This window comes from Ascidiella aspersa, chromosome 7 (assembly GCF_963924565.1).
Source record: "Ascidiella aspersa chromosome 7, kaAscAspe10.2, whole genome shotgun sequence".
Lineage (NCBI taxonomy): Eukaryota > Metazoa > Chordata > Ascidiacea > Phlebobranchia > Ascidiidae > Ascidiella > Ascidiella aspersa.
Window position 1 is genome coordinate 30075405 of NC_139453.1, and position 10998 is coordinate 30086402.

The 10998-nt window shown below is 35.1% G+C and overlaps 1 protein-coding gene across 1 annotated transcript; it reads left to right on the forward strand.

The window, feature by feature from the left end:
• Positions 1–2480: 2480 nt before the first annotated feature.
• LOC146138893 (cathepsin L-like proteinase) lies at positions 2481–6819 on the forward strand. Its single transcript, XM_083394725.1, has 9 exons — positions 2481–2541; positions 2852–2991; positions 3646–3699; positions 3920–3961; positions 4433–4531; positions 5052–5225; positions 5625–5784; positions 6120–6225; positions 6711–6819. Exons 1-9 carry the CDS (start codon positions 2481–2483, stop codon positions 6817–6819), a joined length of 945 nt encoding a protein of 314 aa, XP_083250851.1.
• Positions 6820–10998: the final 4179 nt, after the last annotated feature.

Here is a 10998-nt window from a genome sequence, read left to right on the forward strand (position 1 = left end):
ATAAAATTCGTACATCAAAGCAAGCACGTTAAAGCAGGGGTTCTTAAACTTTTTTTTACCGCGGACCCCTAATTTTTTTTTTGCTTTGCATGGACCCCCGTAGTTAGAAATGCTCCAAAATGACGTCATAAATTGACATCACAATACAAATTGACTTCATAACTCTGTTATTTCGGTCCAAAAAATGTGAAATTTAAATGTAGTCTACATATACATTCAGTGCAAAACCGTTTAGTATCTAATAAAGTGTTTTCTTTGAAAAATTAATTACTTATTAAGTATAGCCTTCACTAGTTCTTTAATTAGGCCTTCATGGACCCCCTAAAAGTAGTTCACGGACCCCCAAGGGGTCCAATGACCCAAGCCCATGTTTAAGTAGGTAGCTATTTGTAACGTATTTCAAGTAGGCTTTAAAAAACGGCCGGGATTCACAGCCAAAAAAGCGGCCGGAGCCTATTTTAGTGACATTTCCAGCCGTTGGCCAATTGACTTTTGTGCTGTAAAACAAGGCGGCAATTTTTATGCCCGATTTTTTACAAATTTCTTTACAAAAAAGTAGTTGGGCTTAACAATGGCATTAAGTTGGAGAAAAAAACAGGGCCGACCGGTAAAGTGGCCGTAGAAATTGACCAGTTTTCGAGCGGCCAAGAATACACACTCAAGGTAGGCGCTTGAGCAGAACTTTCGCCTCGCGTGAGTGTTTTTATCAGTTCGGAATGTCCGATAATATCGGAACGAAGCCGATACCCGATACCAAGTGATAGTATTGATACTCGTCCGATAGTAGGGTGGTATCGGTGCCGATCCGATACCAAATGATTTACGGTCAAACGCAGAGATTTAATTTCTGTAATTTGAATGCATCCAAAATAGTAGGTTACCTACTCGAGTTTACTGACTCAACGTTAAAGCAAAGGCCTAATAAATAATGTAGAAAGGGTTTTCTTCAAGCGTCCCAATCTCATCTCTGTGGCTTTCTGTTATACTCAACAGCTGGAATAAATCAAAAACTGGTCGTGAGTTCGAACCTCACCTCTGGGTGTGTTTCTATATTTTTCGAGCCTCATTGCACCCAGTGCAGTTTAAAAGGCCGAATTGCCAAACCCCTACTGGATTGCCGTTTCACGGCATTTTAAAGCATAGTTATGGCGTCATTTGGTGTAGCGGTTCTTTTTCTACAAGTTTTGGGTGTTTAGTACGGGAACAAAATGTTAAGTATTGGATCTCTAGTATCAGAAAACATCTCCGCTTTCTCAATTTTCTCAACCGTTTTTTTTAACCGGGACACTTTGTCCATTCGCATTGTGAAAAAAAAAATCGGGAAAATCTAATCCTCGTTTTCTGTATTCATTAAAGTAATGCACGGTTATTTAAGCAGGCAAAAAGTCACCAGAACAATCCAGTAAACATAAGAAAGAGTCAAATCTAATAAAATGTAAATTTAACTTAAAAAACATCGTTTTTTTCTTAACCGCAAGCGTAACTTACGTCAATATTAACGTTAAACAACGAATCAAGCTCGTTTTTACACTTGCTTCTGTTAAAGCTTCTGTTAAACAAATGTTTCTGCAAAACAGCAACTGGGTAAAGTCAAACAGGATGCTATTGGTTTACTTTGTAGATCTTTCTATTTAACTTACTACAAGGTTATTAAGAAGACAAAGTAACCTCAATACGTTAGAACCGACAGGTGAGAGTCTCTTACGCCCAGTCCCTCATAGGCTAGCGTTTAGTTCAAGCAAATGCTGAAAGTAAGGTGTACTTTCGTTGTTGCTAGCTTTTCACTTTTGATTAAACACAACTGCGTAAATAGGGCCGCTTTCGTTCAAACAAGGGCCTTGAGCAAATATAGTTATAACAGGCAAGAGACAACGTAATTCTGCCTGTAAGGTTCTTATTATTATACAGTATATGGTGTTCGTTGTTAAACTTTGTTCCTATGCTCTTGTTGTCCATAGGCTGAACGGAAAAATACAAATTCAACAGTTTTTGCCGAGAAATAGGGAAAATAATTCTGCTTACGAGTGTTTCTAAAGTTAGTCAAAACAGAAATTGGGGTAATGTTATTAGTCTAATCCTTTTTTGTAGATCTATTTATTTAACTTACTGCAAGCTAATAAGCAGACGAAGAACACCAGAAAGTAAACATTTGAAAGAGTCTGGTTCCTAAACTTTATCAGCAAGCTTCTGTTGACAAAATGTTCAAAAAAATATTTAGATGCTGTTGCTTAAACTAGATAGCAGCTCATTGAATCTTTATTTACTATGGGACATTAGGTCTTACCGAGCCTAGTTTTGGAATCAATGACTTGGAGAAACGATAGCCTAGCTAGAGACAATAGGCAGGTGTGCACCAAGACTTTTTCTTAAAGGGTTGCTATACTTTTGTTTAAAAACGACGATTAGCCTATTACATCTAACCCTCTGTATTGATCAACTTTTAGCAAGTTAATGCTGAACTAGATTATTTAGTGGCAGTAATGTCGGCAGAGCAGTTTGTTGAAACCACACAACAGTGGGAATCATGGAAACAAAAATTCGGTATGATCGGGGTATTGTTAGTTTGTTTAAGTTACCAACATGAATTTTACTAAGAGTGTTAAGCAATATTTTGAGACTGCCTAAAAAATAATAAAAAAAACATATGTGATTTAGTTCATAAAACAATCGTTGGCAAAACCAAGTATTGAAGACCGTTCATAAATGCAGTCAAGATACAATTACTAAGTTATGTTTTAGTTTTCACAGGTGTTTACCACAAGCATGAACAATTCTTTTTGCCAAATAAATTCAACCTCATAAGAAAGCATAAAATTTTCGCGCGACTTTAATTATTATTTCTACTGGTCAGGAAAGAGCTACTCGGAAGCAGAAGATGCAGAGAAGAAGCGAGTGTGGGAAGCAAGTCTTGCTAAAGTGACAGCTCACAACCTAAAGTACGACCAGGGTCTGGTTTCCTATCGGCTTGGAATGAACAAGTTTGCTGTAGAGGTAACCAGTCTACTTTAAGGTGTTTATAGGGACCTAAATAAGCTCTCTGAAAACACTTACTATTCCACTAAAAAGATATATCATTAAAAACATATACTAGTGTGGTAAACAAGTCATACAGGGTGAGTCAGAAAACCGTTACCACATTTCAAACTAGAAAAAAGAGACAAATTGTATAAGCAATCAAAACATTTATTGTCTCATCTCAAAGTAAAAAAAGTTACCATTTGATGTATTTATGTTTTAAAGATTACATCCTGCAGATGTCGCCCTCGAGATATAACACATTGTTGCAGGCGATTTCTACAGTTTTTGAATACTCGGTCATTTCTTGCGGTATTTCGATTTACTGTTTGACGAAGGGACGCTTTTACATTATAACATGGCGCGTCACTACCCAGATAAATCAATTTTAAAGGTATTTTTTTTTTGGGGGGGGGGGGAGTGAGGGGGACCTGGCGACAACATGAACCCTTCCATAGGAACAGGAAATAGAGATCGGTACAACAGCTTTGTACACAAAAGTGGATTATGGCTAAATGAATGTATATTTTAAAGGATCCGCCACTGCAGACCGGTTGCGGAAATGTTCAAGTGAAAGGACAACTCAAGAAAATTCGTAATAGCCGTATAACAAATATACCTTTGTCGCAGCCGAATATACCTTTGTCGCAGCGGTATTTCTATGAAGGACCTTCATATGCTGTAGTAAGTACATAAAAAATATTAATATAATTGACACGGAATTAATAAAAATTCCTTGCGTCACACAATTTTAAGTTTCTATGCGTTTTAAAGGAATCCATCAGAAGTTTTGCTGGTTATTCGATTAAACACCTGGATTCATCACATGACAATATTGCAGTGTGCCCGCACGTTGATCGAACATGTTCAAATTTTCAGCTATTTTAATATTTGTTGTTTACAGGCTGAAGGAGCACCGTGGCAAACTGAATACGACATCTCAATGGTAGGCAAATAAATTATTGTTAACACTATTGCTGATTTACGAAACAAGCTCTTAGAACTTTGCACATTGTGAATGTCAAGGCCAAATAGGTCGAGTAAATCAATAATCTTAAAAAAGACGTTTCGCTATGCACTTGTATTTAACTGATGATGATGCAAGTGCGAATCAAAACGTCTTTTTTAAGATGATGTCGATCAACCTTGTGGATTTGACATTTATTTTCAAATATATATCTGTAAATTAAAAAAATGGAAATATCCGCAAATTTCTAGATTGTATACCAACGCAGGTTTTTTAGAATTGTGCAACAAAACGATTTGGTTTAGGGTCAATCGGCCACGATGGCCATTCCTTTTCGATGTTAAACAGTTTTTGCTGAGAATATAATTGATTATCGCCAACATAGAATTTACGTGACATGCACCTCACGCACAAAACATATTCCGAAATTTTGTCCTAAACTGTTTGTAGCCGCAGCAGCCTTCACCAGGAATCGACTACCGCACTGAGGGCTTGGTTACATCTGTAAAGAACCAGAATCCTCACAAAACCTGCTACGCGTTTGCAGCCGTAAGTGGAAATAAAAATAGGTTACAATCCATTGACACTTTCACATTTTTCAAAACTAAAGTCGACCTAATAGAAAAAGATGAACATAAAATTTGGACAATCTACTTTGAATAAAAGCTTAATGTGGATGACCCTTAAAATCGTGAAGCTTTTCTTATTTGAAAAAAAAAAACATAAAATATGACACAACTCTTTTGCCTGTTAGCCCATAGCCCATCTTTCTATGGACTTTCGCTAGACAACTGAGAAATGTATCTGTCTTTCAAACATATTGATTGTTTTAAATATAATGGAAAGGTAACTGTTAGACACTCAAGAACTGAGGGGAAAATTGAACTCTGCTGGTATTGATTTGCAATAAAACAACCTTTAGACAGAACAATAGCTAAAATGGAGGTTTTGAAGAATTTAAAATGAGACTAACAGCAATCAATATTCAGATTAGATCAGTCGTTTACATTTATTTAAAAGATGTCTCTTAAGTTTCACAATAAATGATTTTGAACTACTATTCTTTCAGGCCGGTGCTCTTGAAGCTCAACACGCAAAAGTAAATGAGAAACTTGTGGATCTGAGCGTTCAGCAGCTTATTGATTGCTCTGATAATATTCCGGGGGAAGAAAATGTGAAAAATTGCTTCGAATATGCAAAGGAAGGGTTGGCTACTGAGCATAACTACCCGTACAATGGAGAAGTATGTATACCGGTTGCATGTCATATTGCAAAAGTATAAAACTTGCTGTACCATCAACATTTAAAGCGCCTACAGACAACGACAATAACAATGCTTATTTATCCAAAACGTAATGTTATTTGAGATTTGGAAATTCATACAGAAACATAGCTTACATAGATGTTTTGATCACATAATTTTTAAATGTTTAAGTTTCAGTTCAAAAACCGCTTTTTTTGAAACAACATTAAACATAAACCTAGGCTGTTTTTCAACTAATTCACAATTTAAAAACTCGTATAACCCTAAACATTTGTTCACTCTTGCAACCTAATAAATAAAAAAGGATCCTGAAAGCTAGAAAACCAATGAATTAATACATTTTAACACGACGTTCAAATCAAACGGTATAATGTTCAGAAAAAATCATGTCAAAAAGACAAACCCGTTGAGGTTAAAGTGGATGATCATTGGCAAATCTACAATGAAACTCAGTTGGGGACGATTGTTAAGGACTTTGGACCAGTTGCTGTGGGTATCAACATCCCCCAAGACTTTCAATTACTCGACAATGCTACAGGTAAGTACACATAACTTGGTATAATCTAGTCCAATTTTCGTGCCCGAAAAGCATGAAAATTTTCAGAGATAAAGTTACATCATCGCGAGACGTCTAAAACAGGTAACCCTAAGGAACATTAAGTGACGGACTTTGGTCCAGTTGCTGTGGGTATTAACATCCCTGAAGACTTTCACTGGCTGAAAAATCCTTCAGGTAGTCTCACATTAATTGGCAAAATCTAAATCATAATATTTTCAAGTTTTACAGCTTAGTGTGGTTCACAAAGGCATATTAAACGAAACCTTGAATGAGGCAACATCTAGTTGTAATGCAACATTATTTGTTACGAGCAGATGTGTACGACAATGCTTGCCCTAACACAAAAAACTGGCATTGTGTGCTGGTTGTTGGATACGGAACAACAGAAAGTGGCGTAAAATACTGGATCATCAAAAACAGGTGGGATATAAAACGATGCTAAACTAGTGTTTAGCCAAGCAACGAAATATTCTAAAACCTATTTTATCAGCAAAAACATGTTTACAGTAAACAACTAGTCTGTGGTGAGGTTCGAACTTACTACCTCCGGTAATACCAGTGTACCATGATACGTAAACTGTTATCGTTAAAGCAAAAGCGACTTCAAAAAGGGCTAGATCATAGTGTTTGTATACTTGTGTGTAGTTTAAAATTTTATATGTGGTTAAAAAAATAAACATAATAAACCATTAGGAAGTATACACTGATCATGTGTAGTTTAGTTGGTAGAGCGACGGTCCAGACATACCGGAGGTCGTGAGTTCGAACCTCACCACAGGCTTGTTGTTTTTCAGCCTGGCTTGCTTGTATCATTAATCGACTCCATAAATCTGCGATGGCTTGCGGTGTGATAAATAATAACACGATATTTTAGGGATTAATGCCAGTTGTACATATTTCCACAGTTGGGGAGTGGATTGGGGAGACGAAGGTTGCATAAAGATGAAAAGAGGAGTCAACCTTCGTGAAATTGGAAACCATGGGTTTTACGCAAGTGTAAATAGAAACAACTAACACTTGCAATTTCTGGGGGATATAAAGTTTTTCGAGGAAAAAGAGCAACCACCAACAATATCTCCCTTACTGACAAAGTAAATTTCCACTTTTTCTCTGATGACGCACACATAAACTCAAAATTTTTACTCATGCACGATCTTACTTGTATGTTATTAAAAAAGACATTCGAGCAGTTTGTTTGCCCAAAAAAAGTTAACATTCGAGAAGTTTGTTTGCCAAAAAAAGTCGACATAGTTTTAAAAAACAGAAAATTTAAGACATTCCCAAACTCAATAAATACCACAAAAAACAGTTTTCTATTTAACACTACTTGAACGTTTTAAGGTTCAAATGCATAAACAAATAAGTTTAAACGTCATAGTGATTATATAACTTTAAAATAGTTTTTAACGAACCATTTAATTCTATATAAACCCTGACTATTTAATTTGAATGAAGTGTTCCAGTTAGCAAATGTTAACGATCTAGCTGAACGCCTTTTAAACCTCAAATTAGCGAAAATAAAGCATTTTAAGAGTTTTTAACATCGACCAAAAGTTAAGTAATGATTAACCTTAGCAGAACTACTTGGTCATTGGGATGTCTAACCTTAATGTGTTTGCCAATATTTCGGTTCGGTTCGTCAATTCACAGATAGCAGTATTCGATTGAACAACAGCGAAGGTAACTGTGTCTGGGGTGTTGAGTATTTAGTTAAAAGTAGAGAAAACGAAAAGCGGAAGCAACGATTTTGTGTTGGTCGTTATAATCTGGAAATACGTTTTGACCAGGCGCCGCACACACCTTGAAACTACTAGCTTTACAAAGTTTAGTGACTTTATATAAGCTTTTGTTACCAGTCGTAATTTCAATCTAAAATAGCCAATTCATCCTGAAGGTCAATAGGTTGCCGAAACGTCGGGGAAAAATATAATTAAAAGAGGATCTGTTTTTTTTATTTAGTTACTATAGTTGACAATTACCATTTTTTCTGGTAACTCAATTTGTCTGATTTAAAATGCTACAGTTGATCACAGAACTTATGTCAAAACCACGGTAATTTTGTATCTGATCGGCAGCGATACCACCAAATATCGTACAACTACCGATACTATCACCTGGATCGGGCATCGCTTCGATAATATCGAACTTCTTAGTATTTAAGCAACACACTAGTCTGCAACTTACTTTTGGCTGCAAAGAGCGAAGATATCCTTCCACACTTGTTTTCTCAGCATTCAATCTTCACACACCGAAATAATCCGTTTGTTCAAAGAATCTGAAATTTTATCTGTGATTTAATAACTCCAGGTGCACTTTATCCATAATCTATTTACAACAATAAGCTTAAATATGTTTTTATTTAAACTAATAAACAAATATTATAGTGGTTAGGATTGGTTTTTAATGTTTTCGTTTTTAACACACGCAAAAGTCATACAAGCTTATTTCAAAAAATCAAATATAAAACATACATGGCATGCAAGCAAAAGTTGATTTTGGCTAAACTTACTAAAGATTGATTTTCACAGTTGTCTTTTAAGCATTGTTCAACATAACAAGCTGAAATCATCCGGGGTTTTAGACAAATTTGAGAATTAGTTATTAATTTAGTAAACCCAGGTGCATTCACAATATAAACTTTTTACGACAACTAAAAAGTGTTTATATTTGTAGACGCAAACAAATAATATAATGATTACGTGTCTTTGTACTGCTGCGTCTCTTTGGGATCCCAAAAAAGTTTTGAGCTAAATTTTAATTTTGTTGGGCTGATTTAACAACAAAGTATGTTTTTTAACTTTCTAGTAAAAGTATATTCGTTTTATTGTTATTTTCTTGAGCCTTAAGTTAATCTACAATTTAAATTTTTAGGATTAACTTTGGGTTAAGTATAAGGAAGAACTAAATCGAATTATCAACCGACTGCGCCTAACACCTGGCGGAAAACAATTTATATACAAATTTCCACGAAATGTCGCTATTGAGCAAAAAAGTTGCCAAATAATGCTTTACTTGTTCAATAAATCGAAAAGGTTAAAAAGTTATAAATAACAGGGATATGAACAAATATGCGGTAAATGCTGACACATAAAATGGTAATCATGTATATTGTGTTTAAAACACAACAACAGGTAACAAGTTTAAGTCTTACACAAAATAATCGCGTTATTCAAACACATGTGCTATGAGCAAATATATCCGATCTAGCAACTTACGGTGCAGTCTTGTAAATAATTAGGTTGTTCTTACACCTTCTTTTAAACTTGAAAACTTAACCAAAGAGCAAAAGAAAGGCTTTAAACATTAAACTGGCAGTTTAACTGTTGAGAAATTAAACTACCAACAGCAAGGTAAGAATGAACCAAGTTACTTTGACTGTGTGAATACAAGTAAGCTAAAACTAGTAATTTTAAAGAATGTAATCTCAATAATACTTCACTGAAACAACTTTTATACTAACAGCATATACCGGTTAGTTATGGATGATACCAATTGGTTTTAGTTAAGGCTATAGCAAGTCCACTTATCTTTACTTAAGTACAAAACTTGTGCTGTAGCTAGCATGTACACTTTTGTACAGTAATACAAGTAATTAAAAACCGAAATAACTTGCCACTTTGTAATCAGCAAAGCTAAGGATGCTTGGGGCATAATCAGGACAATTTGCACAACTTGCTTTCAAGCAATTACGGCTTGACAATTTAAGTTTACCTTTTTTTTCGAGTTGTTCAAGGCAGTTGCTTTGTCATCAATGTTTTGGTTCCGTTTTGTCCAACAACAAAATAAATTGACGCATGGTTGATTTAATTATTATTAGTCGTCCTTAAATCTATTGCCTCCATCGGCGGTTCTTGAGATTTGTAAACTTGTATTCGTAAAGGCATTATTTCTAGCGCCCTGAAAACACAGCAATTTACTGATCGGAACTGTAACTAAGATTGAACGTAATTCATTGAATTGATTAAGAGCATATTCAAATTTGGATCTTAATTAAAGTTACACACGTTATGTTTCCATAACGAAAGATCAAGAATAAGATTACCTAACTTTTTGACTTCCGCCAAATGATAACTATTTTTACTGGTTTGAGTGGTCAAGCAAAACCATATCATGGACACTAATTGTTGTACAAGCATACTTTCTGTCGCTGTGGTAAGAGGACATTTCTCACAGAGTTTTTCCGCATCAGGTTTCTGTGAACAAAGAAAGCAGCAAAACCCATCGATAACATAAAACGTAACACCGTCATTTCGTCATTACATCCATATCAACACCCACATTTCTTCTTTTAGAGCAACCGGGATTTTATTTAAATAAATGTACGGTAATGCTTTTAATGATTTTACTTTCTTAAATACCTATTAAGAGTTTATTTATACATGTTATTTTTATGAATATGCTACAAGCGACAAGCACCATTTGAACCAACTTACTTGAGAGCAGACGAACAAGCAAGTTACAGTTTATAAAAGTGGGAACGAGCCATATAGGTAAAATTTCTATTGAAAATCTTAACAAAGCTATAGTGTGTTTCTTCCAAATAAATTTGCGTTGTTTGAAGTTGTTCTGCAACAAAGCAGCACCTCTTATATACATAACACATATGTATAAAAAAAATTACACAATGAATTTAATTTAAATTGAAAAATATTCTAATAAGAAAGCGAATGCTAAGTTTTTGGGTAAAATTCGAATTAGATTAGAACTAGAATTGGTGCACATTCAATTCTCAAATTAGATTAGAATTAGAATTAGATGCCGTTCCAGTTTTCTGCGCCAAGTCGCCATCTTGTCCAGCTAATTACTGCAAACGTTCCAATACAAATACTCTACAACACAAAAGTGGACAAATGTGGCAAATAAAATTTGACATTAAAATCAACTTATGAACTTAGAGCGTAAATATTTCTGTGAAAGATTAAGCAATTAAATGTATTTTTTGCAATGCACGGTATGCCCGCTTGGTGACAGCAAAGAGACAACTTTATTTTCCCACAACTGACGTAATACTGTTGTTGTTCAGTATAAAGTAAAGGCATGGTTTGAGGCTAACTATAATAATCACGTCTTTGATATAAGACCATATGAATGTATAGTGGTTGGAGGTAGCAGTTAGATATGTACCATTGATATGCGTCATTGAAACTAAGTGGGAACAATTCAGACAGCTCCTTCTGAGATAACGCCTACGGT

What these genes read in the sequence shown, in the direction of transcription:
- LOC146138893 (XM_083394725.1), top strand. Translation starts at nt 2,481, where the DNA reads ATGTCGGCAGAGCAGTTTGTTGAAACCACACAACAGTGGGAATCATGG. An exon ending in TGAACAAGTTTGCTGTAGAG is followed by an intron (nt 2,992 to 3,645) that starts GTAACCAGTCTA and finishes CCTTTGTCGCAG; the next exon opens with CCGAATATACCTTTGTCGCA. An exon ending in ACTACCCGTACAATGGAGAA is followed by an intron (nt 5,226 to 5,624) that starts GTATGTATACCG and finishes TATAATGTTCAG; the next exon opens with AAAAAATCATGTCAAAAAGA.